The sequence below is a fragment of the Osmerus eperlanus genome, chromosome 15, assembly GCF_963692335.1.
Source record: "Osmerus eperlanus chromosome 15, fOsmEpe2.1, whole genome shotgun sequence".
NCBI lineage: Eukaryota > Metazoa > Chordata > Actinopteri > Osmeriformes > Osmeridae > Osmerus > Osmerus eperlanus.
Window position 1 is genome coordinate 13,192,342 of NC_085032.1, and position 27,577 is coordinate 13,219,918.

The 27,577-nt window shown below is 43.2% G+C and overlaps 2 protein-coding genes across 3 annotated transcripts in view; one reads left to right on the forward strand and one right to left on the reverse strand.

Moving 5' to 3' along the window:
* The first annotated feature begins 257 nt into the window (after positions 1–257).
* On the forward strand, positions 258–5,541 carry cd226 (CD226 molecule). Of its 2 annotated transcripts, none has more exons than XM_062479973.1 (6): positions 258–482; positions 1,174–1,506; positions 1,717–2,103; positions 3,012–3,114; positions 3,536–3,590; positions 3,798–5,541. In XM_062479973.1, the coding sequence occupies exons 1-6, from the start codon at positions 416–418 to the stop codon at positions 3,927–3,929; spliced, it is 1,077 nt and encodes a 358-aa protein (XP_062335957.1). In that variant the 5' UTR covers positions 258–415; the 3' UTR covers positions 3,930–5,541. The 2 variants fall into 2 exon arrangements, with proteins under 2 accessions (XP_062335957.1, XP_062335958.1); XM_062479974.1 differs by having other exon boundaries at positions 4,696–5,535.
* Positions 5,542–5,969: 428 nt separating this feature from the next.
* The window catches only part of dok6 (docking protein 6), a 33,707-nt gene continuing 12,099 nt past the window's right edge, over positions 5,970–27,577 (reverse strand). Inside the window, exons 3-9 of the mRNA XM_062479975.1 lie at positions 22,235–22,342; positions 18,664–18,778; positions 16,220–16,339; positions 13,817–14,006; positions 13,270–13,408; positions 12,238–12,343; positions 5,970–7,386 (exon numbers count right to left, since the gene is read on the reverse strand). Of these exons, the coding sequence (XP_062335959.1) occupies positions 7,229–7,386; positions 12,238–12,343; positions 13,270–13,408; positions 13,817–14,006; positions 16,220–16,339; positions 18,664–18,778; positions 22,235–22,342 (936 nt within the window). The 3' untranslated portion in view covers positions 5,970–7,228. The remainder of the gene's footprint in view (positions 7,387–12,237; positions 12,344–13,269; positions 13,409–13,816; positions 14,007–16,219; positions 16,340–18,663; positions 18,779–22,234; positions 22,343–27,577) is intronic.

The window sequence follows — 27,577 nt, forward strand, 5'->3', positions numbered from 1 at the left end:
ATTTATTTGGATCTTTATTATAGCATCGAAATCTAGTACACATTATTAAGTTTAATTGAATAGTCTGTAAGTAGATTGTAATGTAACTACAAACTAAAGTGGATGTACTCTTTATTGTAAATATTGAGTATAACACTCTAGTTTTGGCATCATTGTAACCATGACAACATGTGTGTGACTATTGGGGCAGGGCTTCTCGTAGTGGTGGGCCATGTAGCATAAGATGGCCACCACTGCTGACCCTGGCCACAAAGAGTCTTTGTGTAGAATGAGCAAAGCGTGGGTTACCATGAACTGTCTGCCAGTAGCTGAAGAGCCTCGGTGTGGCTAACCTCACTGCTAGCAGGAAGTGTAGTCTTGGTGCCTCTCCACTCATCTCATCAATGCAGCTCTCATTCTGCCTTGGAGGGGCAAGATGGAAGCTGTACAAAAGGACCACTGGTACTTGTTGGTACTCCTTATCTTTTTCCCGCTTCTCAAAGGTAGGCTTTTTCGAGGTTTTGGTGTCTTTTGTAGAGAAATATGTAAAAGGTTTCCGATCAACGTTTACATTGTAACTGAGAATGTTGTGTTTTGGGAGAGATTTATTTCCAAGGCTAAGTTTCTTGACTATGGAACACTTCAACCACCTGCTTTCTTATTTTCAACCAACTGTCTCATCTGACTAATAGTGTTTATCTCTCCAGCTGTCCTTATAAAGACAGACGAACATAACTGAGCTCTCAACAAGCTGATGAATATGATAAAGACTCAAACTGTACCCACCTCACATCGAATCAGCCAGAGCTCCCACAGGTGTAAAACCAGGCATGGGATCTTTTATCATCTAGCGGTGATTGAGGTGTTTGAAGGTGTGAGAGTTTGATCACTGGCTTGTGTCAGCTCTCTTGATTTGTGAGGGCTTCAATTAGCCTTATTAGTGAATCCCCAGTGACACACACACAAAGCTGGAGTGACTGAAGACGGTTGCATCTCAGTCTAAAATGTAATTTGTGCAAAAATACACAACCTTTTCATTGTCTTGGAAAATCTTTTTCAACCACTTTCAAACCAAAGACCTGAGGACATGTATTGGCTAAAAGCAAACCTTAAACGTTTGTAAGCAAACCTTACATGATACACTGTGATGATTATAAATGAAGCATATTAACGACATACACCTGCCCTGACTAGTTGCCGTCCAGCAGAGAGAGAGTGTTGCTACGGTGAGTCTAGAAGAAGGGATGGTTCTGGACTGTCTGTGTCCGTGGGAGGGAAACCTCAGCATGGTGTCCTGGACCAAGGTTCCGGAGAAGGATCCTGTGGCAGTGTTCCACCCTGACTACGGCGTGGCCTTCTCCCACCTGTACCAAGGCAGGGTGGCCTTCATAAGGGGCACACACCTGGACGGCAGCATAGCCATCAGTAACGTCAGCCAGCAGGACCTGGGCCTGTACCGCTGCTTTGTCCAGACGTTTCCTCAGGGCTCCTGGACCAGAGACATCATGGTGGAGCTCCATGTCTCAGGTACACCCCTCTGAACCGCAGCTGTTCCCTACTTCACATCCATGGTTATTTAATTTGTGGACTGTCTTTTTTTCGTAACTGCTATTGTTTCTCAGTGTAGGTTATAAAAATAGATATTTGAGGAACAACAGCTCTTTTTTATGCCACAGTTGTCACAAATAAGACTATAGTTATCAGGCTTGACGGACTTGCTTGTGTCTCTGAAAACAGAAGAGCCTGAGCTCCTCACCACAGCAGTGACCCCCGAGGTGATCAGGGCCGATACGGAGATGGTGGCCGAGAGAAGCAACAACCTGACCATCAGTTGCAACCACGAACACAACGGGACCGTCTACCAGGTTACCGTGGAGAAGCTGGGCCGCAGCCAATCGGGTGGCAGCACGGGCACAGGCATCATGGCGGTGTGCCGGGTGGTGAACGGCGGTCTGGTGGGGGAGGAGTTTATGTCCAGGGGGAGGGTGGACTGTACGGACAGCCTGGACATGAGTCTTCAGCTGACGGAGGTGGTGGAGGAGGACGGGGGATTCTACCGCTGTCGTTTCTCTACGGATGCTGGGGTCCAGACCACCACTGTGCTACTGACGGTGCCCAGCCCAGGTGAGAGGGCAGAGGTCACACACTCACACAGTGTTTTCTCACCTGAGTTGAGAGGTCAGAGGGTTTAACCCTTGCGTAGTGTTCATGTTCGTGCGAAGCACCCAATGTTTGGAAGTCTGACAGGCGTACGACTATTTGAGTTTGTGAAACAACACGGCTATAACAATTTCCCCCAAGTAAACATTGAACATTGGGTCCCACAGACTCAAACACCACACAAGGGTTGGTATTGTCTTGAAGTCAGAGATCACGTTCCTATACTTATGTAACCCATGTCAGGGTTTAGATATCAAACAGTCACAGTATAGTATATGAAAGTGACAGATTGGTGAACAGGTACAGTATATCACAAACTACGTCGGGTGTTCAAGCGTATTACGAAAACTTTATTCAGCTTATAAGACATCCATCTCACTCACATACGGAAACATCATTCATGTAAATAAAAAAACATTAAGAAGACTACATCCGCTAATCCATGACACAGACTCACTGTGGATTACCACCTCCACCATACCAACCACTTCGTAACGGGGAGATCCACATCTAGGAACTAGGAACTAACCAAAACGAAAGACTAACCAAAAACTGAACAGACACTAATGTGTAGATGATTCGTACAGAACCAGCTCTCACCACAGGAAGTGATGTGTGGGTGGGTTCCTTGTGAACAGGTGCCAGGCAGTATGAAAACACCTCCCTCACCCAGCATGCGTATCTCTTATCTTACCTTTGAGCCTTAACAATTGTATTACAAGGCCTATTATAGATGGTAGTTATTCTTACTAAGGTGTTTTAGTATAGCTGTTTTCTCTCCCTCAGTCTCTATCTCAGTCTCTATCTCAGTCTCTATCTTGTTGTCTTTGTTCCACTCTTTCACTCTCTTGGTCCTTTCTCTCTACTGACAGGTGAATCGAGCCTGTCTGAGTATGTGATCTACATCTATGTGGGAAGTGGAGCGGCAGTAGTTCTACTGCCCGCTGTCACTCTACTACTATTTGCATTGCACAGGTGAGAATCAAGCATGAAAACATGATCCGTATTCAGAGAAAACCACTATGGGTTGAACTGAGGTTTAACAATGCGTATGTGTTAGTCATCCTAGCTTGAGGTTAACATGCAGGGCAACCTATTTTGTGAGAAAGTGGTTTTTCTGTGAAACTGCAAACTGTTTTGCTGTTTTATCCCTCTGTTCTCGTTGCCTGAAGATGCTGCTCTCCTTTTACATTTAGTCATTTGCTGTGTTCCTAAGAAGGGCTTTGGCACTGTGCTACTTTTACATGAAGTGGACTATGTGATGAGCTAACATCCAACTACAGGAGTCACTGAAAAGAGCCTCTGTCTCTCTCTCTCTCTCTCTCTCTCTCTCTCTCTCTCTGTATCTCTCTCTCTCTCTCTCTCTCTCTCTCTCCCTCACTCCCTCTCAACACAGGAAGAAAAAGAGGAGAGAGGAGTACAAAGTCAGACTACACCCAGCTCATCGGCGGGTAAACATGACTTTATCTGCCATTCACATTGAGTGTTAATTGTTTGTGCTTACTACTGTAACTATACACACTGATACTTTAATAACCACCCTCTTAGTAGCTGCTACGCTACGCTACAATTCTGCTATCAGTCAGAAATCTGCCTTTAACGGCACATCTCTAACTCTAACTAATGTCAAATACTTGATATCTCTAATTTCTTCCTAGCACCCTAACACATATGAGAACATAGCTTTACATGACAAGATGGAGAAGGGGAGGACGGCCAAGCAGCCTAGAGAAAGCCCAGTGTATGCCAACGTGCAGACCATACGACAGGAGAACAAGAGGAAGCGATAGCGAGCACTATTCTCTGGAGTATCTATCTGGTCTGAGGCCCGCTGTCAGAACCCATCACTCTGCATCTAACAAGCTGGGGTGGATGAATGAACCGCAGACAGAGGCCCTAAACCCTGGGACTGAAACTCTGCAGTACAAGGCTTCTTTGTACTGTGGGTAGTTGCGTTGCCATGAGAGGCTGTTGTTTTGCCTCAGATGAACAGTGCACATCTAGTCCATGTGATGTTCCTACAGAAAATCGCCGTATTTTTTTGTTGCTATGTTTAGATGCAGCTAATGGAATGTAACATGTTTAACATATTTACCACAAGATAGTTTATGTTTATAGAGACACAGATGGGAGATTACATCAGTAGTGATTCTGAGCACAGAAGTTTGACTGAAACTCCTTTAATCATCCTCTCATTTCACCCCTCCCATTTCTACAAACCCTGATAGTAGCTTCTAACTCAATCAGCGTAGACAAACAATAACCTAATCAGGTTGCATCGTCCCAGAAGAACAGTCCCTTTGATGATTCTGCTGGGAGGGACTGCTACTGTACTGGCATGTGGATCTGGATGAGCCTGGTTGCTCATCAGCAAAGGGGGACAATTAATTAAGACAAATGTTTATATTGTCTGCATGTCAGCCATAGAGCAACCTTATTTTTATAACTAGAGGAAAACAGAAGAAAAAAAATCTGATCATAACAGAGATTGGGAAACTGGGAATGTTTGTTCAATGTGAGAAGAAGCACACTTTTGTGAATGTCCTCCCTCTGTAGAGATGGAGACAGTGGCACAGGGAATGACTGATGCAGCGTGTCTGGCACTCGGCTAGAAGACGGCCCGCCTGAGGAGGTGAGGCGTGGAGAGATGGACAATGTACATCTGGAACACAGGGTTGTCTTTTAATTCATTAAGTATACATGGCTTCCATGGTATGTTGGGTGTGGAGGTGTTTCCTGTTCTTGTATTGATCTCACAGACTAAATAAAGGATCCTTCTGTCAAATACAGTACGGTATGTCAAATGCATTGGCTTGAATTGAAAATAAAACAATATGAAGGCCTTGATAGCATAACTTAATTTATTCTCTGTTTTTACTCAAATAACAGTGTATGTTCATTTAAAGTGAAAACAGTAATCTACACTCAAGGTGTGAAAAGTGCTATGAACAGATATTAAGACAACAAAATGGGGTGATCATTTCCACGGACGTGTACCAACATCAAACTGACATCTTAAGTGACAAGAACTGACAAAAAGTACATGTTTTTTTTTCTACACGATAGTGAAAACAAGATGTGGTAGAGGAGAAGGAGGAGAAGATATATATTAGGATAACACTTTACATTAGTATATGTGTTACAGTGTAATTGCCTAAGGAAGTACAATGTAATTGGCAAGATGAAGACATGTGCTGTACTTGTATCATACATACATTTATGTTGTATGATACAATTTAGACTGTAAATATACACTGTGATGGTATTGCCACAAAGCATCACTTTGCTCGTTCATGGGGCTGTAGTAAGACTCTCCAATTAGGTATTTTTGTTAAATTTGTGATTATAGTGTTCCACAACTTAATTACATGCTATGTACAAGCAACTCAATTTGTTAAATGCCTTTTACACAGTACTTGCTTATGTAATTAAACTGCAACAAGAATACTAGTGTTACCTAATAATGAATATAAAAGTGAAACTATAACTGTCCCCTTGACTGGCATGGGAGAGATCCTCCATGGTAAATGGAGCTACTGTGTTTCCAGCTGTTATACTGGAGGTCTTGTGGAATTGAGAGAAGGCAAATGAACAACACAAACAGGACTTTTTTCTTTTTTTTTTACAGTTATTAGAGTATCTTAAAGATACTAAGGACCTTTCTTAGAACGGCACTTTCTCTGAATATCATTTACATTACATTTAGTCATTTAGCAGACTCTGTTATCCAGAGCGACTTACAGTAAGTACAGGGACATTCCCCCCGAGGCAAGTAGGTGAAGTGCCTTGCCCAAGGACACAACGTCATTTTTCGCGGCTGGGAATTGAACCGGCAACCTTCTGATAGGTAGCCCGATTCCCTAACCGCTCAGCCATCTGACCCCCCATATCAAACCCATCTGTGGGTTTAATCCTGCCACAAACAATGTTTTTTTCCCCCAATACATTTTAAGTGGTATGCAACTGTTAAATATAAACAACTTTAGAGTGTTTTTATGTATTAGTTCAGCATGTCTTGGACTTTGTACCCAAATCTGTTATTAGTTTTCCATCATTGTATCCAAATACATTTAAATACAATATTCATGATGTAATGAATGTAATAGTTAAAAACAAATGTATGATTTGGCAGATATAAAATGGATGTCTTTGAAATTATAATACAATACAAACATTCACACAGCAGAGGAAGGGGTCGAATGACATTGAATACGGTGCCTATCTGTCATTTAACCAAACCTCTGTCTGATTGTCTCTAACTGTACATACTGACATTGTGTTCGTACCCTGTCCATGTGTTTCACCATATCTTTTATTTTACATAGTTACTCATGTCAAGGTACTTCACAGATACTGTCAAGATAACATTTTGGAATTGTGTGATCATATACTTGGATCTCATTTGATAACAAACTCAGGTCCAAGAAGGGAGCTTTGACTTGGTGTTTGGCTCACACGCTGCAGATGATTTCGGAAGGCACTTCATACTGTGGCTTATGGACAGGGACTTAGGTCGCTAAACCCAGAGGAAACATTGGTCAAACCAGTTACACGCATATCTCATTGCCATGAAGTACAAACATGAAAAAGAGTCACATTCAAGGGGCTTCAAACAGTGTTCAGTCTGCTTGTTAGACTTTATGACTTTACGTGAAAGTAGGAATTTTTTTTACACCAGATATGTGGAATCACTTAAAATAAATACTTTTGTAACATAACCTTCTCCTCAGCATTGCTCTGCAATCTGCATACCTATGTTTTTTTGTCATTTAATTTTTGTGAAAAGCAGTGATGAAAGGGCTGTTTGGAGGAGAGGTCTACAGTGAGATGACATAGTACATAACATTACATGTCTCCATATGAAAACTAAAAAACGTTTTTTTTTGGTGCAATATTTTAGGCAACTGTTGTCACGCAACACCAACAAAAAAAAGTCTATGATAGTATCATAACTATAGATACTGTATGTACCACTCTGCATTAAACACTCATTTATGGACGTACAATTGTATTTCATACATGTTGCTATACAGATTTCTACATCCTTCGTAAGGGTTTGGAATGTCCAGTTTTGGCCAGTCAGTGCTTGTCATTGGAGCAGTTCGGGGCTGCAGTTTGACTCGTAGCCACTGGAGGGCGATAGCACCTCTTCCTGGTGCTCTGGTGTGAGTTGCTCCTCTGTTTGCTCAGACAGGAAGCTGGGGAAAGTCTGTGCTCGGGGAATAAGTGTCATCGTCAAACTGGTTCCTAGACAGAAGGAAAATGTAATGAACATTTTCTAAATCCCAACAAGCTTAATTTTATATTTCTGAGGTATAATCAAATAAGCTGTTGGTCACGTGGTTTGAAAACTGACTCAACAGTATGGATAAAGACCCACATTTTCCCTATACCGCTAACAAATATATCTAATTTCCACTCGAAGAATTCTACCACAGATCAGGCTTCTGGTAGTCCACTTTAGATATGGTGTGTGGGAATTATATGGTATGATGGTTTTCCTGGCTATACCAAAAAAACAACAGTACTCTGAAGAGAATTTCCCTTTCCCTAATTTAAATTAATTACCCAATCAAGTGCACACTTCATGTCATTTGAGGAAAGAGGACTGGATGCTTTGGGGAGGTAAATAAGGAGGGCTTCTGTTAGACTGGGATCATCAATAATGAATGTGAGGCAATTTGGAGATGTGCAACAGAGGTAAGATAAGGATACAGTGCCAACACTGGTGATTGTTTGCTAGACAAGTAGAAAGTGTCCAACAATCAATATTTCATGAGGTGCAAAATCCTACAAACACTGTAATCAACTATGCCCAGCAGTTTTACTGGACAATCCACCAGTCTAATGGGCTCAGCAGTTCAATCACACATCAATATGTTCAAGAGCTGAGGACCATTACTTTTTGAGTTCACTCAGTGCAGAACACAAACGCACGTTTGATTAATGAATTTAAAGGGACTCGATGGTTTTTGTACTTCCATTCAATAATCTCAATTAATCAAGGGTTCCTATAAACGACTGCCTTTGCGTCTCTCAGCAACTGCCTTCGTTTCATATTCAGCATGTCCAACATATCAACTGATGCAGTGCGTTCTGCAGGGACAAGGACATGTGCTGGCAGGCCTGTGAAGTGCCGGTGCAGTAAGTTGGAGCTGGAGTGTCCTGTGGTAGAGCTGGCACTGCTGGCTGGCTGCTCTGTCTGTGCCACTCTGCCAGTCTCCTGTGTGGGGTGCCAACCGTGCCACCATGGGGCCTTGGGACTGTGTGTGGTTCTGCCAAGACTCTGTTACATCCTCTAACACATAAAACACACCAGGTCACCTTGGCCAGCTCTGCGAAAATGATGTTAACACTGAGGTGAGAGTGGTAGGAATAAGAGGAAAGAGAGGAATGAGAGAAAACAGAGAAAGTTTACATGTCTGAGAGAATGAGAGTTTGTGTTATTATGTGTGTGTGTGTGAGAGAGAAAGAGAGAGAGAGGCCGATGGGAAAGGGGTAATGAGGAGCTGGTTGCACCAGTGGGGTTTCAGAAAGAACAGGTGGAGGGAATGAGTCACACTCACTCACACACACATACACACACACAGTCCCACTCTTAATGATAAAATGAAGTTGTGCGCCCTAAAATGAGCCTGGTGAATGTCGTTTGCAGTCCACTCCCTTCGACTAACTTTGGAGAACCAGCAAAACTATCCTTTGAACATTTCAGTCAAGACTGGAACACAGGTGAATATCCTTCTCATGTTTCAGTCCAGACAGTCTGGTCTCCTCCTTCACCAGTGACATGCAGGTGGGGAACAGAGTTACCGGTAGTGAACCATGTGTGTGTGCTTAGTACGTTCACTAAGCACACACACACACAAGTGCAGACATACACAATCACACACAAACTCTCACAACACAGGTTCCCTCATAGTGAACCATCGAGCATTGGTACGCATGCGCACACACACACACACACAGACTAAAAGGCAGACAGTGATTTGTCAGTGCCTTTTCATTACAAGGGAAGGTCATGTCACCCTATCTGGTCTAGCGTGACAGCTGATGATGGGCGGGGGGCGGAGGTGGGTTTGGAGAGGGAGTGGTACAGGCACCCTAACCCATACACACTCATACACACACACACACACACACACACACTCATACACACACACACATACACACACACACACACACTCCTACACACACATACACACACACACACTCATACACACTCATACACACACAAACACACTCATACATACACACACACATACACACACACTCATACACACTCATACACACAGACACACTTGCACAAGCCCTGCAGTGTTTGATCACCCCAGATGGCCATCTAGTAACACCTGCACCAAGAGAAGGAGAGTCCCTTCCACCTGGCCAGGTTAGGTAAGAGCACTGACAGACCAGGCCAGGTCACTGGATACAGCACTAAGAAGCTCTGTTTGTAAGAAGAGAGAGTGAGAGAAAGCGAGAGAATGAGAGAGGATAGTTAAAGATATAAATTTTTTAGATTGAGATAGAGGAAGACATCAATTGAAATGGCACACACTGTAACGGAGGAAGTCTTGTACATTCCCCATTCCAGTATCTGTGCTGGTAATTGAACCATTTCAGACATAACAGGGTTGTGCTTTTATTAGAACTTTTATTTTTGCTTATTATTTCTTTGCATCAGCAATCTGCCTGCGAAAGAAACAGAGATCGGCTCTGAAACTGCATCCCATTAAGTAAAATAGGCACCAGTAGATGAAATAAAAGGTAATTATTTCGTGTAGTTCCAACTTTGGGTTGAGAAGTGATAGACTTTGCAATATAATTTAACAAAACTTTAGATCTACAGCACCTTTACACTATAACAGCTACATAACATGTTGACATTGTTCTACAAAACCTAACCTTAACAGTCGTCTCCTCCCAGGGAGTAGGCTACGTCTACAAGTTTTTAACATTTTTGGCAACAGTCACACTGAAATAGGTAAGTATTCAAAGAGGGTAATTGGCTTGTGTGTTCCTGATTAACTGAATAAAAAATCAAAATAAATAATAAACAAAACAGCAGCAGCAGTAAGGCTCAGAGGGACAGGAAACAGTGTTCCTTAATTATTCCCCAGACCCGGGGGGATTTGAACGCCACCCGACCATGACTCAGCAAATTGAGCGTGCTGATTGGATATTCATCATGTGCACACTGATACCCAGGGAGCTGGTTGGCCCCCCCCACCCCACCCCAAAGAAAAGCTCAATCTTTCACTTCAGATCAGACCTAAATCAGCATCCTTCCCTCTTTCAAGTAATCATGTACTGATACAGCCTCAGTCTTTAAATACATCATCTTTAATTACAAAGTTAGCCTTCATTATGAGGTTAACACAATCTGTATTACCACATCTATCATGTGCATCTGAGATGTTTTTGTGTGTGTCTCTGCTTTGTGTTTTGTTCCTTTTCTATCCAGTATCCAGTAAGTGTACTGGATACAGTGACCAGTAATGTAGGCTTCAACAGAGCAGGCACAGGTCAGTGTGTACCTGTATGTCATAATGATAACTTTTCCGACATTTCATAACTATGGTCACATGTAAGTGAGTCACTGCAGATCTGGTACACAGCAGCTGCAGATGAAATCGTGGGGTGAAATCACACTTGGGTACAGTACCTACGTCACATCAGGTTGTGCTGAGAGGTTTGATGAGAACAAAGAAAATGTAGGAAAATAAAGAATTCTCATTTATTCCTAGGAAGACAGACTGGTGCTTTGTCACTGCTGGGATGTTGTTTAATTCCAACAGCACCTCGAGGGGCTGGGAACTGAACAGTGCTGTCAGGTCACCAGGAACCTGAAATGACTTCAACTGAGTAACATTCAGAGGGCATACCTATACTTTATAAACTGGGACTTTAGATGGCATTCAAACGGTCGGAGAACGGCCCTGTCACTCCAGATCACCGTGTCTCCTCACTGTAGCACCGCAGGGCTGCACTGCCTCATCAGATACACTGACACATTCAATTTATTCATTGAGAACGAGAATAAGACAAGCTGAGTTGAATGTGTACGAGAAAAAAGAAGGAGAGATAGGAGGAAGTGGGACAAGGAGGAGACCTCAGAGACGTAATGAGCAGGGGAGACAGTGAGGAGGACAGGGTGGAGAAGAGGAGAAGCCAGGAGAGCTGGTGAGGTGAAGGAACGAAGAAGAGGAAGGATGAGGAGCGATGAGGAGGAAGAGGAGGGAGGGAGGAGAAGGAGATGAGAGAGGAGGGGGAGAAGAAATGAGAAAGCGGAGAGAGAGGAGGAGGAAGACAGATGAGAAAGAGAATAGATGAGAGGAGAGATGAGAGAGTCCTGTGTCAGAACCCTGCCCACCAGGGGGGTGGACCTAATGGGCCGACAGGAAGATGAAGATGAAGAAGACCCTGGGCTGCCCACCACATTGATGAAGGATCTCCAGACAAAATGTTTCAGGCTTTAGAACCACATTTTCAGACCAAGCTGATTTATAGACCTTTGTAGTATGTGATACTGTACATAACCATTACAGTTTTAATGTACATCAAAATATTTATTTAACTTATTGACTGTACAAGTGCTGAAAGTAGCCTGTAAATATACTGGTCACACCAGATATATGAATTAAATAAATTCCATCTTATCAAGTAATTAGTAAGTGAGGAAAATATTTCTTCGTAAAGATTAGTCTCAACCCTACCAGACTCCAATTTCTTTGATCAGTGAAAGCCCAAAGGCTTACTTCTTAGATAGGTACACTAATAAACTAATGCTATCTAATCTGATCAGGCCCTCCCTCAGACAGCATCCTGGCTGAATGCAGGCTGTGGTTCTGACCAGATGGCCTGTTCAGGCAGCAGGCAGGTTAAATATTACGTCTCAGTAACATTACCTGTGCAGCATGATCCTCCCACACACACACACACACACACACACACACACACACACACACACACACACACACACACACACACACACACACACACACACACACACACACACACTAATTTACTGGAGCAGATAGACAAGTCTGTGTTCTGTTCATGGTCATTACAGTTATACATCTGGGCTGTGCTCCACTGTACCTTGGTAACTGTAGAGGTCTCCCACGCTGTTCTGACGCATAATGTGGTGCCAGTAAGCACTCCGAGGCAGGGAGATGGACTTAGTTAACGTCTCGTTAGAGTGCGTCTGAAACATAGACCATAAAAAACATGCGTTTCTGAAACAGAGACTTTACCGAATCTCTACTCCAACAAGGACAGCTATAAAAAAAGAAAATCATCATTAATAAATACTTAAATATGATACAACCGTTCTGCTGTTTCAGTGGCTGATTCGGGAATGTACCAGCATAATGTATTTCGTGTAATTTTCTTCTAAATTTGCATTAGAAGACCTATTCCTAAAGTGCTGACCCAGAGCTAAAGCCGTCTGTGTTTTCCTACATGTAGCTTTGTGATTTATAGTTGTGAGTGTAAAGCCTGATTTTGGAATGATTCCCACACGGCGGGGTCCAAGACCATGGCCATATGGTCAAGGCTCATCAACCTCTAGGCAAGGCTACATAAATAAAGAATACAGATGATAGCAGAGAGGAAGGAAGAAAGGAAGGAAGGATCGTGCGGAGGGGGGGGGGGGGGGGGGGAGACAGAGGCTAGATCCATGGGATGTCAAAAGGCACTGATCCAAAACCAAACTTGGGGGAGTGTGTTTGAGTACACGTGTGTGTGTGTGTGTGTGTTTCAAGGGCAGCTGACTAGTGAAAAGGGTCATTCAAAATCCGAGGGAGGATTCCATAAAACATTGTCTCAATACTCAGAAGAAAGATGAAAACCCAAACGCATATAGACAACATAGGGTAATTAATTTTCCAAATGAATATTCAGTGGCAGTAGAATCAAGGCTAACCATTCCAGCTCTGTGAAACATCTTATTGTCTCAGGTTTATATAATGAGGTTTTTATTTTACCTTGTGTGTCTGAGTTGGGGGAAGGGGTGTCTATCTGTATCCTGCATAAAGGCTAGTATGTGTCTTGTGTGCATGTGTGTGTTTGGCTGTGCGAATGTGAGTGTGTTTGTCTGCGCAGATGTGTGTGTGTGTGTGTCGCCAGTACCTGGGAGCTCTTCTCCATTTCCTCCATCATCCTCTCATGCTGCTGGGCGATGGACAGGGTGGCAGAGTGGACCCGCTGGTAAATCATCTCCCCCTCCCTGGTCTGGAACGTGAACAAACCCTCCCCTGTGTCACACATCCTGAAACAGGGGAGACACACACACACACAGACACACACACACTTTGATCATAAACCGTCTTTGATTACAAATGTGCAGGTGCATACAGGTGCGCTGCGGTGAGCCAGACACACACGCACACAAACTCACCCACACACACAGACACATAGCCTCAAAGGTCTACAGACACACACACCTGAACAGACAGCTGTCATTTCATTGCCAGAGGGCGTCTATGGCACATGCTGATATCCTGGGATGTTTAAAGTTCCAAAAATTCCTTTAAACAAGTTACTGACATACAGTAACTCACTAAGTTTATAATAGTAACAAAAAATAATTAAATAAAGCATGTGCATTATTCACTGTACACGCATGCACCAACTTACACACACACACACACACACACAAAAATGAACACACACTCACCTTCCTGACTCGAAGGTGAACCAGGTTGAATCACGCCCGTATCTCCTCAGGGAGTTCAGTGGCCACATGACCAGTTTGACGCGGGCATTGTGGATGTCCCATAGATAGATGTTTTCGTGGGTGATCTGCATGGTGCACTCCCCATAGATGTCCAGGTTAGGCGTGGGCATCAGGTAAACGTTGAAGCGCTCTGGTGCGAGACACACAAGAAAAGCAAAACACAGGAACAGGAAGAATCAAATACTGTAAATTTATTTCAGACAGAACATTGACAGGCAACATATCAAACTGTTTGATTAAATTATATTAACTTGAAATTCTAAGGCTAACCTGCGAATAAAGGAAGTCATTTCTGAATTTGTTATTCTAGTGCAAGGCTACAGATGAGTCCTGCTCTGTAACACGTCAGGAGAGAGTTTTACAGTCATTCAGGGTTAGGAGTGTGAATGGAGTGTATACCCTGGTAGACTACTCAGAGAAAACGACAGAAGCTTTTACCATGGCACAGTTTATGTAAAAAACATACACAATATCTGCACATGTTGGAGTTCTGCATGACGTGCTGCTTTGTTGCACCACTCAAAGTAATGGATCCAAGTTATGTCAGTCCAGATTATGTATGTCCTTAAGGATTAAACATTAACTTTGAAACCTACTTACAAGAGCATGAAATTCATGAATTGCTGGGATAAAGCAGTTTCAAAAAAGTAATGAGGCAAACAGAAAAAGTTGGAAAAGTCATAAGAACATGTGAATTGAAAAGTTCTTAGGACCGCTCACTGCACGGCTTAAAAAAAGTCTTAAGTTACAAAACTGGCTTGGAAAGATACCTAACCCTCAACCCCCTATCCTCCTGTGTGGAGTAAGGCTCTCACTAGAGACAGCAGGCACCAGGTGTCTGACTCTGACTCTTGTGAAGGTCACAGTTCCGTTGCTAAGGCAAAGTTTAGAATCTGAGACATCGTCATGTTGTCAGTAGCCAACCCCAGGGCCGCAGTACAAATCTCAACCCAATCAATTTAAACAGGCTCTCTGAGAGAACTTCATAATCTAAATTAATGCCCGCTAATTACGCCTAATGTTTCAAAATAAGCCATGTGTCTGGAGCGCAGCGGAAATGGCGATGTCACAGCGAGGGCTATTTTTAGAGTGACAGAGAAAGAGAAAAGTGAAAAGTGAACTTGATTTAATTATCGGCCGCTACCGCTCGGGGTTTCTAATTGAAATGTAAGGAAAAGCAGGGCCTCTGGTTCCTACCTCAATTTGATATCTTTCTATCTTGGTTAATAAAGATTAGAGGAGAGGACGGGAGAAGAAAGGAGATGAAAATAAGAGGAGAGGAGAGGAGAGGAAAGGAGAGAAAGGGAGAGGAGTGGTGAGGACAGGCGGGGATAGGAGAGGGATATTACTTTCTAGACACCTTTATCTCACTTTGTTATGAAAAGAAATTCTTACTGTATACCCCTGTTGTTAAACTATCTTAGTGGGTAAAAGTTTGTGACGAGCATTTTTACTGCTGATTAAATTAAATGGTTCTGTTACTATAGATTTTGCACATTCCCCCCCAAAAAAAACGATGTCCAAAGCATAGTAATGAAAAAAGGATTAATTGTGCTGCAAGAAAGGAGAGACGAGCCCATGGGCCCGTTTTCTTTTTCAATTACACTTATTTTTTTCTTTCTTTTCTTTTTCCTTCCACAGCGAACGTACAAATGACTCCGAGCGTATGCGGTAGCCCTCTGTCCTGCGTGCTCCTGTCTGTTTCCTGGGTGGAGGATGTGGGGAAGCACATTTATTTCTCATGGCTTTAAGAGCTATAATCTCATCCATCTCTGTGACACGCTTCATTATGAGGGAACCCAGTGATGCACAGCACCTCTCATTAGGCTTGGAACCCAGCCCTAGCCACAGCCAGGAACCTGGACACTTTCTCTTCTCTCTCTCTCTCTCTCTCTCTCTCTCTCTCTCTCTCTCTCTCTCTCTCTCTCTCTCTCTCTCTCTCTCTCTCTCTCTCTCTCTCTCTCTGTCTGTCTGTCTGTCTGTCTGTCTCTCACACACACACATTACAGTACACACGTTCATGCACTTGAACAAGAGTGCATGGGAGTCAAAATACACACACACACACACAAGCGCACGCACGCACCGACAAAACTAATGCACACACGACGAGATGATATTGACATCGCTCCCTGCTTGCGGCAACTAATTGGATAGTCGTTGCTGTGCTCAGGCAGGCCTTAGGGGGGTCTGCGTATCATTAACACGTTTGTCTCAGGCTCTAAACACCAGCCGGGGGGGGGGGGGGGGGAGGAGGCCGGGGTGGAGGCCGGGGGGGAGGTCGGGGGGAGCAAAGGCTGACCCGGAATGGCTTGCGTTAGCAGGGCCTAATTGGGCACTCACCGTTCTGCTCCCTCTGCGCCCCTGCAGCCAGCAGGTCCGGCTCGCCCAAGCTGATGTCGTTCAGACGGGTGCCCAGGCACTCCACGCACAGCAGCTTACACCACTCCTCAGCATCCAGCTCTGCTCGCGCGGCACAGGCAACACAGGGTTAAACCAATTGCAGGTATCTGGGCGTGTGTGTGTGTACTATACCGTTTCGCGCCTGCACGCCAGCAAACACACACTTAGGCGCACACACACACACACACGTGTGCTCACATGAAAACACACACATACAATAACTGAGGAACCCGCACATACAAACACGCACACACACACACACACACACAATAAACACATAAATCAAACAAAGATCGCGGAAAAGAATCCCGAGTCTGCAGGACATGAGTACAGGTAACCAGAACTGTAGAAAAAAATCTATGTGATTGATTCAGGTCTGATGAAAAGAGGCAGGCAGTTCATGAACACAAAACGGCAGATGAATGCTGAATTTTCTCTCGGTTTTCTTCTTTTCTGTTCTCTCCATCTCCTCCCATTGCAGTGCAGTAGCCTTGGTACAACAACACAGTCAAAAGCTGATGGTATCAAAAAGCTCACAGCTGGAGATCAACCGACAAGACAATCAATAGCCTATTATCCAAATTGAAGGACGGGACAGGTTTTTCTGTTAGAGAACATTTAATTGGAGAGATTTCTCTGTGAAAGAAATAATTAGCAGGACAGAATTCTGTCTGTAAGACTGTGAGAAGGCATCAGCAACCTATTAATCCAACTTGACTGTCTCAATAATCATTCCATCAACCACTATGCAAAACCACCAGGTTTCAGACGTGATTTGTATTAGGATTTAAATGTTTAATTGTTGACTGAACTCTCAAGTTGCACAGCAGAAAGTTGTGTGAATAGCAGTTTTTTTTTAAGTATATGATTACAATGGGAAATAAGATCTCCAATTGTTTTGTGTGAGTTTTGGTAAGAGTCAGTGAGGTATGAAATGAGGCAAGCGCCCGAGTTGTTTATCTTTGTACAGCTCCTCCACCCTAGCCCCAACAGAATTCTGGGATATGTCACTGTGGCCACTGATGTGTACAGAGATGCATATGAAAGTGAAGGGATGCCACAGTGAGCTTGTGTGTGTGTTGCTATATTTTAAGACACACACACACACCATTGTTCACTTCACTTCCACATGCATCTCTGTTTTCATTTGTGATGTCCCCAGAACTGGTGAAGTTACGGTTCCTCCCCAGACCTCTCTCCCTCAGTCAATCCCTCGAACACACACACACACACATACACTTTTTGGGCCGCTGAGTGGAAAATCGTATAAACAAACACTTCATCAGTGAGGCAGTTTCTCTAGTGGATGGGATGATGCATGACAGGACTGGAGAGGGTGATTGCATATGAGTGTGGGGGGTAGAGAGAGACAGAAAGAGAGAGAGACAGAGAAAAAGAGAGAAAGAAAGTGAGAGAGAGTTGGAGAGAAAGACAGAGAGGTGGAGAGAAAGAGAGAGAGAGAGAGAGAGAGAGAGAGAGAGAGAGAGAGAGAGGCGTACAGCCATACTTAGGGACTGTGGGAGGGCCAGAGAGGGGGGCGGGAAGTGAAGGACCCTGGAAGGTCAGCATGCTACATGTGGTGGACCCGGGATGGAGCAGACCTCCATATGGCTGGGAGAGAGAGGGGGAGGGGTGGAACTGAGGCCAGGGAGGGTGTGTGTGTGGAGAGAAAGAGAGAGAGGAGTTCACTGTCCTTCCAGTCTCATGAGATGCTGTATATTTTAAGAGTATCAAACACTTGTCCTACTTTGTTAGAAAACTTGAAAAACCAGGTGCCTAATTAAAGAAAGTTAACTTTTGTTGCGTTTGTTTACTTTCAGTAAACAACAGTCAGTTTTTCAGTCTGTTTTGTAGTTTAGCATTACTCAGTCACAAAAAGGTTCTCTTTTAATAAGACAAAGGTAATATTTTACAAATACAAGGCCTAAGGTAGGCTCCAAAGGCAGCCTGGCACATTGCAGACAGTTCAAAGGTCATAGTTCAAAGGCAACAGCAATTATTACAGTGTGTAATTTGGCTTGAATCACATACTGTAGCAAATTAATTCTGTAGTACCTGCAATGGGAAAATCAATAATTCCAGTTATATCCCTCCTTCTTAATACAGCAGAAATGAACAGAGTTCATGCTCGCCTCTCTCTCTCTCTCTCTCTCTGTCTCTCTCTCTCTCTCTCACTCTCACTCACTCTATCTCTATCTCTGTCTCTCTATCTCTCTATCTCTGCAACTCTCTCAAACTCCCTCCCTCAGTCTGTATCCTGTACTTTCTTTTCTAACTGTCTCTCCCTCCCACTCCAGCAGATGAGCTTCAAGGTGATAAACAGATGAGCTTCAAGGTGATAAACAGATGAGCTTCAAGGTGATAAACAGGGGGCTCTTGCTTACCTGACTCACAGGCAAAGGTCTTGGACGTCTCATCGTAGAAGATGATTGCCACCGCGTGTTTCTTGGTCTCTCTGGGCATCCTGGTGATGTTCTTGATGCTATGAAGCTCTGTGATCTGAGACAACACAGTCCAAACATGACCTCCACCAGTAAGCAGCAGAAGGAAAAACCTAGAAGAACATGCTGTCTGGACTGGCAGTTTCCTGTGTGCTATGGTCAAACTTAAAAGAATGAGTGAAGACAAAATGGTTAAGTCATGAATGAAGTAAGTCCTTCATTAGTAGTGAGACTACAAATGCTTCGTTACTGTAGATTTTTCTGGTATCAGAACAACCAGAACTATACATTTTCAATAAACTTTGGTTTTCTGAATGGTTTTCAGTGGGACAGATAGCAGTAGTCTACCAAGTAGATTGACAGCAGCTTTCAATAAATTAACACCATTAGGTTACTGGTGTGTTGTATCGTTAACATGTCTGCTACTGTTTTATTATTGACATGTAGCCTATTTATATTATGTTATAGGCCTGACACTAGGCAATAATATAGGCCCTAGTAAAGCAGAGCAAAGACTATCGTTTCATTTGAATGTACGGTACATTTAGGCCTAACTGTTTTGGTAAAGGGTGTTCAGTTCCCCTGTTCCCCCTGATTTCCCCCGAAATCATCACGTTTTCTCTTGATGCTTGGTTGAGTTGAATTTGATATAATCGCGTGTGTTAGCTTATAGCGTACTCTACCTACATTCCATGAGCATAAGGTAATAGTCAATGTGAAGTACCTGTATCCAGTGCTGTGCAGGGGAGGCTGTAACACACTAATGAGGAACAAATTGCAGCTCACAAAATACAGTATGTATTATCTTTATAGTAGATCTGTGAAGTCTCTTCAAGGAATCCAAAATCTCCCCTCACTTCAACATTGAAACCCTTCGTTGACATTTGTAACTACAACTACACCTCAGCTCTAATAGTGAAGAATGCCATCAAAAGCATCTAAATCATTTTACAGCAGGATTGATTGGTTATATAAAAAAAAGAGAAGATTACAATTCATTAAATATCGTCTGCATTCATTGGCCATTTGATTCCACAATGTGCTCAGTGTTCTCTTTGCCAGAGATAAGAACCATTACAATATTGTAGTCCCAGCTCCCAGCTCGCAGTGGGCACCACGCCAGCAAGTTGGGAATGAATTACGTGGGCTGTGAGCACATACAGATAGTATAACCTTCATGTTAAAGCCTCGAGCCATGACTGAACAACACATGTATGAACAATCCTTTTTTCTTCTGTGTGTTTGCAAATATTATAGTTAATATTACCTATTTAAAAAAAGCAACTGTGGTTTAGAGGGAGTTAGTCGACTATTATTGGGATATTATTCTGAGACAAGTTATTATTTTGGTTTGGCTACTGCATTGCCTTATCCTGAGAATCCGAATCCGAATGTTGTATATGTATGGAAGGGGATGTGGTGAAAGAGATAACACAATTCAAACAGACAACTGCCAGCAGAGACCAAATCATCAGAGAGGGGATGTGTGTATTATCACTCTCCTATCTCATTAGTTTATGAGATGTGAGTGTGTGTGTGTGTATGAGAAAGCAAGATTTGAGCATTGTCTCAGCCTGCAGGGCTCACTAGTGATGTCCTCCCCCCCTCTCGACCCCTGTTCTTTTCCCCCACTTATCCCCAAACACCCAGTTACTACTCCACAGTTTGCTCGTTAAGTCGTATGCACTGCATGCTCATATCTGTTCACTTGAACACAACGTCTTCTGTCTGTGGCCTCCTCGTAGAGAGATCTTCAAAAGGCAGAAAGAGAGGCCAGAGAGAGACCAGGGAGAGGCAGCCAGATAGAGGCAGCCAAAAATCAATGATTTCTCTGACCATTTGAGTCCTGTTCAAAAAATATTCAGGAACCATTCAGCCATGTAAAGAAGTACACAACCACACATCAAACCACAAAGACAAACGTAGCCCATTCTGTTGTTTTACGGAATCAGGAGAGTGGCCTGTGATTCTTCTCCAGTTTGGCTGTTTGAACAAACTCCCTCTGTCAGACAGAACCTTGTCTGATCTCTGGAGCCAGGCATTACCAGGTGCACTGGTGCATGTGTGTAGTCATCGCTCACTCCTCTGCTGTGTGCAGAGGTCCCTGGAGGGGGTTACCACACCTTGGGAGCCCCTCTCTGACAGCATGATGCAGTGCAAGAGACGAATTTCCCTCACAACGTTACTGGAGATGGATTGTTTAGGTCTGAGACCCTAACCTAAATGTTATCAAGGGGCTTCACGGAGAGCAGAGGGAAAATCAGGACTCCAGTCTGAAGTTTTCCGCCCGTGTCTCACCCACTGCGTGTCTCACCCACTGCGTGTCTCACCCACTGCGTGTCTCACCCACTGCGTGTCTCACCCACTGCGTGTCTCACCCACTGCGTGTCTCACTCACTGCGTGTCTCACACACTGCGTGTCTCACCCACTGCGTGTCTCACCCACTGCTGTCTCACCCGCTGCGTGTCTCACCCGCTGCGTGTCTCACCCACTGCGTGTCTCACACACTGCGTGTCTCACCCACTGCGTGTCTCACCCACTGTACCACACTGTAAGATAAGGCTGTGCGATGTGGTCACGGAAAGTCTGACTTGTAATTACGGGAGTATTCGACAGCCTGTTATGGGACATTAAGGGATCTCACACAATGAAGTCACATCAAAAACCTGTCAAGAGTGGCTATCTAAGACTCCATCTTCCCTCATTACACCAGTACGCTTCTCGTAGTGTAACTCATATAAGATAATCTGCCTCTGCCTTGATAATGAGCCCTAATTGGGGTATTTTCAAAGGACTTAAGAAGCGGGGAGAGAGATATTATATTCAGGATTATCCTCCTCAAAAGGAGAAAAGGCCCCAGAGGAATGAGATAAAGTTGCAAATGTCTTCTAATGGATTCTTAACTGTATTATCTGTGTCCAACGTGCAGCACTTTCATATAAGGACAAAAGAGAAAGGATATTTTAACTTCTGTGTAATATGATTATCCGGTAACACAAGAGGTTTTCAAAAATAACAAAAGCATCAAGAATAAAGAGGCTTTTGAATCATTTTTACGTAATCAAAGTGAAGGGTGTGACTATATTGTGATGGCTGGACACCAACCAATGACATGGTCAGATAGTTCAGTCATAAATATGTATTTATCAGACCAGGGGCCACCTTTAAATCAAGCTCCTTGTCACGGGTGTCATGATCTCATACCATATCATTCTGACAAACAATGGAGTGAACTGTATGGAAAACCATGCTCGAGTGATTGACTGCATATTACATTACATTTACATTTAGTCATCTAGCAGACGCTCTTATCCAGAGCGACTTACAGTAAGTACAGGGACATACCCCCGAGGTAAGTAGGGTGAAGTGCCTTGCCCAAGGACACAACATCATTTTGCACAGCCAGGAATCGATCCGGCAACCTTCTGATTAATAGCCCGATTCCCTAACCGCTCAGCCATCTGACTATATTATAGTAAAAGAGAACTTCAGTTAACGAGACATGGTGTTTACCTTGTGAAAACTCCTGAAGTAGGCTGCCTTCTCGTCTGGATACTTCTCTAACCGCCTGGGTCCTTTACTGGAAGCCTTCTTGAACACCAGCCAGCACCTCCTGAAGATCTGCACACACAGAAGAATCATCCAGTCGCATAAATCACAAGCCCTAATCATTCGAATCAGACAATCCAAACTCCCAAACCTGAAACAACAGACTCAAATCACCTTACTGTAGAACACCAAAACACAATATTAGTATTAATATGTTAGTCCTCTCAGATATCAGAACCAACCAACATTAAGGCAATGAGAAAACAGAACAAAACTATGGACATCATCCTCAACAGAACACAAAAACCATGATCCTCAATGCTGTCAGAAGCAAACATTTAAAATGAAGCAGGATCCATTAATTTCTTTTGAAACCCTAACATTGACGTGAACATCATCCTCATCAGAACACTATAATCATTAACATCATCCTTATCAGAACACTATAATCATTAACATCATCCTTATTCGAACACTATAATCATTAACATAATCCTTATCAGAACCCTATAAACACTAACATCATCCTTATCAGAACCCTGTAATCATTAACACTATCCTCATTCGAACACTATAATAATTAACACTATCCTTATTCGAACACTATAATCATTAACATCATCCTAATCTGAAGCCTACAGGTAGAGATCTTCAGTGGTGATAGTATCTGCAATGTGTACAGGTCTCTCTCTTTCCCTGGTGCTTAGACATCCATCAACGCCAGTGTCTAGTCTGGCTGTGTATTCATCTTGGCTACCATATTGAAATTAGTCAGGCTACAATGCATGGACAAAAACAACCAGTGCAATACCATAGGTACCAAATAGAGTTAATTCATCATTTAAAAGCACTTTTCAAACAAAACATTTCAACGATTTCAAGCAACATTTGGATGGACAATTAAGCAGAAGAGCAAAAGTATCAATTCAGAGAATTGGAAAGGAGCAGAGAACAACAACAAATAGGATGAATTGAAATGCTTTCTCCTTTTTAAATGCTCTGTTCTCCAAATGGTTATTTGTTTATCTATTGCACCAAGCTCATTGAAATGTTCATCCATGCATCCCTAGATTAATAGCTCCCCGAGTAAACAAACACTTTCCTTGTGCTCAATTGAAACCCAACACAGTTTGAGCGGTGTCATCTATTTAGTGGCCTGATCTATCTGTGTGGATAGCCAGGAGTGTTGATGCAAAGATAGGTCAGCAAATGCTGACAAGCACGGAGCCTGCAAATTGAACCATCTGAACCATAAGTAACTTTGGTTTCAACAAAATCGTATGTTAGCCATTTCATCCTGGCTGGACTGGCACACTGAACACACTGGAAGTATTTCTGGATGCTCTTCTCAGCAGGGCGTTGATAGTCATTTTCTTGCACCTGCATTTCTCTAAGGTGGAGCAGCTTACTGAGTATTGATTGGAGGACCAAGATCTGGTCCATTCTCGTCAGCAGGGTCTTAGGGCTGTTGGTACACACACGCGCGCACATACGCACACACACACACACACACACACACACACACACACACACACACACACACAGACAAGCTCTGTGTGCCAAGGGGCCACCTCAAGGTCAGAGATTGAAAAGAGACACACGCACTTAGATTCAAGAACGCTCTTTAACAATCTCTCCACAAAGTTGTCTCCCACGTACACATTCGCACACACACTCAAACACATCGACAACCTGTCAGCAATGACAGAATATTTTGTCATGATAACCTATCATACAGGCTTTCGCTGTAGAAAACCGCCTGAAAAAGACTGTCAATCACAGCATTTTCATGTTTTGTATAGCTTCGATGAGCAATGGGTCCCTTCCTTTGTATATCTAGGCGCTATCTTTCCACCTACATTATTATAATACCTCGATGGCACCTGAAAATAGCAGGCAACCGGAAAATGAACCACCCCCACTAACAGTGAGTGTCAGCCTATAAGCAGACAATTGCGCTATGCTGCATGGTGCTGTGAAGGCAATCGCCGAACACTTTATTAGCCCTGGGTTATCACGGCCAGATCTTAGTGACGATCCCTTTATTTCCTCTTATCGGACAGCTGATAATAATCTGCGTGATGTAGGATTATCCCTGTCTGCTTAGTGCGGGGGAACATGGAACTGGGATTAGCTTGTTTCCTCAGCTGATGTACTTCACAAAAAGGAAAACGAATGACCTGAACTGGGCACTCTCGGTTAATTGACTGCAGTGGGTTTCCAGGGTCCTTATCTATCTGCCTTGGTAGGCCCCCCGGTTCTGTTGACGGCAAGGCCCATTATACACTGCAAACAAAACAGAGGCACACAGCGAAGAGGAGATGGGAGAAATCTGCTCCTTGCCTTCCTGTGGAAACACAGCGTGGAACAAAGCAGCCATTTCTTCAAGGACCTCTCGTTTCCTCTCACGACTAAGTTTGGTAAATGCAAACAACGGTAAACAAAAATCCAGAGTGCAATGCAGCAATAGGTGAGGTCATGGATGTGATCGGAGTCTGTACTGATTATGTTCAACACATCTCCTATCTGAGCTCAACAAACAAAGAAACCCTGAATTAACTGTTGCTTCAAATCCACTATGGGGAGAGAAGAGTAATTCACTCAGAATGTGCACAGATTAAGTAATTATCAAAGTACAAAGGAAAGCTTGCAGAGGTAGCTTCTGCATAATAAGAACAAAAGGGTATGAATGGGAGGGCTTAATTTGGTCTGTTCCCCAGTTGTCAAATGCTTTTGTCAGTGAGGTCCTATCCTCTGTATTCTAGAGGGTTTTATTCAGAGACACTCTCACACTGATTTTAATTACACCAAGGTGAATGAAACTCCACTGCTGCTGTGTGACTCATCTGCATGCCGGAACATTCTTGTGAGTGTTGCTCGGCGCCGAACAAAAAGAGGTTAGTTCCCAGTAAGACACAATAATTATCAAGACAGAGCTGGTGAAAATATAATCAGCGTAATCTGCTTTGCGCTGTCATCTGATTACCATTGTGTAGAAGCAGCAGCCTTTTCCTTCCCTATAATATTACACTTCATGCACAACCAGAAACCAGCTGTGTCACTTAATAGCATCATAGTTATTCCAAAACTGACACGATTCAATATTTAAAAAAAATTAAATTCTTGTTTAAGCCCCTCTAGTGTGTTCAATACTGGCACATCATGTAGAAATCACACCGTTTTGTAGTGGTGCTCTTTCATAACTATACCAACGTACTTCCAAAAACATCCACATAGATTCCATATGCACCAGCCAATACACCAGCATAAAGGACTGAACGCAATCAGTGTGTGCTTTATTTGACCAGCTTCTCAACAGGGTTCAGGGGCTAAAGACGGACAGTGCCTCTCTCTCCCAGCTCTGATTGCATGTTGACATCTGAATGTCTGATTAACAACTGGAAGGCCTGTAATTGTGAGACAGACTGCAGGCTGGCCTGACGTTTCCAATCACCACCATCTTCACTGCTCCTTACAAAGACAGGTCAAATATGCCATCCATATTTGACTGCAGCTTTCGTTTTTAACACGTTTAAATGGAATCTATTCATACAAACACAGGATTTCCTCTATGGAGAATAAGGATTTATTTCTCCAGCGTTCTGAGCCTATAGGGGAAACTAGTGTCTAGTCGCAAAGCATTCATCATTATGTATTCATAGAAATGGTCAGGGCTACCACTTACAGCTTCAAAATAATCAATTGAATCCTTAAATTTGAACAAATCATTATAAAAGTCCCCCTGAAACAGAACTTTATACCACTGTGTTGTGTTGATTATATTCTTTGGGACGTGCATGCTTGTGTGTGTGTGCTTCTCTGTTCTCCTGAGTACAGCATGTGCAATGAGATGTGAAAATCATGGCTGCACAGGAGCATTCGTGGGTGGGTTTGCTGTGCATGTTTTTTCTTCAGCCAACAGGAAGACAAACAAACTAACACCAGCCAGCTGTGTAGGATTGAGGGAGATTTTTTCTCTCACCTTAATATAGGCTCTTTGTATGTGTGTGTGTGTGTGTGTGTGTGTGTGTGTGTGTGTGTGTGTGTGTGTGTGTGGGGGGGGGGGGGGGTACCTGAGATGGCAGCTGCCAGGGCTAAGTGTTAGCTCATTAGCGCTTCAAAATTCACCAGGGGACGTACTCATGAGTGATAGAGATGTAGACGGTAAAAAGAGAAGGAATCTAAAATAAGGTTACAGTGGTAACAAAACATTCATTTAAATAATGCCTTCTCCAACTATATATTTACATTTTTAAATGACAGTAAAAAAAAAAGTCATTTTCTAAAGAGACTCCATACGCAGAGTCCATTCACTTCACAGAATTTTGTCATTTATGGTTTATGGAAGACATGCCTAGTCTTTCAATAAAATATAGGGCAGACTCCCTCGCATGATATTAGTCACCATTTGAATTAGCATAAGTAACCATCAAAAGACACGAAAATTATTCCAAATGACAGGTTGCTTTGGGTAACGGACTAATCAGAACGGATAGAAATAGCCAGAGCTCTTGGAAGTGGGGGACAGTATTCAATATTGAAACACAATCAAAGTGTTTCAGTAGGATATGCTTACATTCATCACATCTCAGTTGTGGTTCTGTCCACTGTCTTAGAGAAACACTGTTGACGTTTTAAACTTCAAAGCTAATAAACATACTCAGTAGTATTGAGACAGTTATGTAAAATGACTTGGTGACAGTCTGCTGGGTTCTGCTACATAAATACTGTTCGACCACATGTCCAAAACAGGAGCTCAATCTAGCACAGAAGGAAAGGATAGCACTGTTTGAATGTTGTGTGTATGATAATCACTGTTTAATTAGCATCATATGTGTGGGTAAATATGTAATAAATAGCAAGCTGGGAGGCCTGTGTCTGTACCTGTGTATGTGTTTTGTGTGTGCGTGCCTATGTGCGAGTTTGTTTGTGTGTATGTGTGTGTGGGTGTGTGTGTATGGAAAGCGTAGTTACATGGTGTGAGTTCTCTGCCTATCAGGAGTGCTCACTGTTCCCCTGGTAATAATGAGTGCTGATGGACTATGACAGACCCGAACCTGCAATATCAGCTGCTGGTGCCGGCAATCAATTCCAGCCAGTGTCACGGGTGTCCATCTTCATAATTTGATTTGCTATCCCGTCAGACAGTTGGTACAGCAATCATAGCAGTGATCCCACCCCACCCCACCCTCTTAGGACCATTTTTACATTCCCCCAGTAAATGTGATGACTAAGGGGTTTCGACTTAATTGCACCCTGCTCCCTTGTCTGTCTCTCTCTCTACCCTTCCCTGTACACCTCCACCTT

Excerpts from the sequence above, each read along its gene's own strand:
- cd226 (XM_062479973.1), top strand. The coding sequence starts at position 416 with ATGGAAGCTGTACAAAAGGACCACTGGTACTTGTTGGTACTCCTTATC. Across the intron at positions 3,115-3,535 it reads CTACTATTTGCATTGCACAG|GAAGAAAAAGAGGAGAGAGG; the intron begins GTGAGAATCAAG and ends CTCTCAACACAG. Across the intron at positions 3,591-3,797 it reads TACACCCAGCTCATCGGCGG|CACCCTAACACATATGAGAA; the intron begins GTAAACATGACT and ends ATTTCTTCCTAG.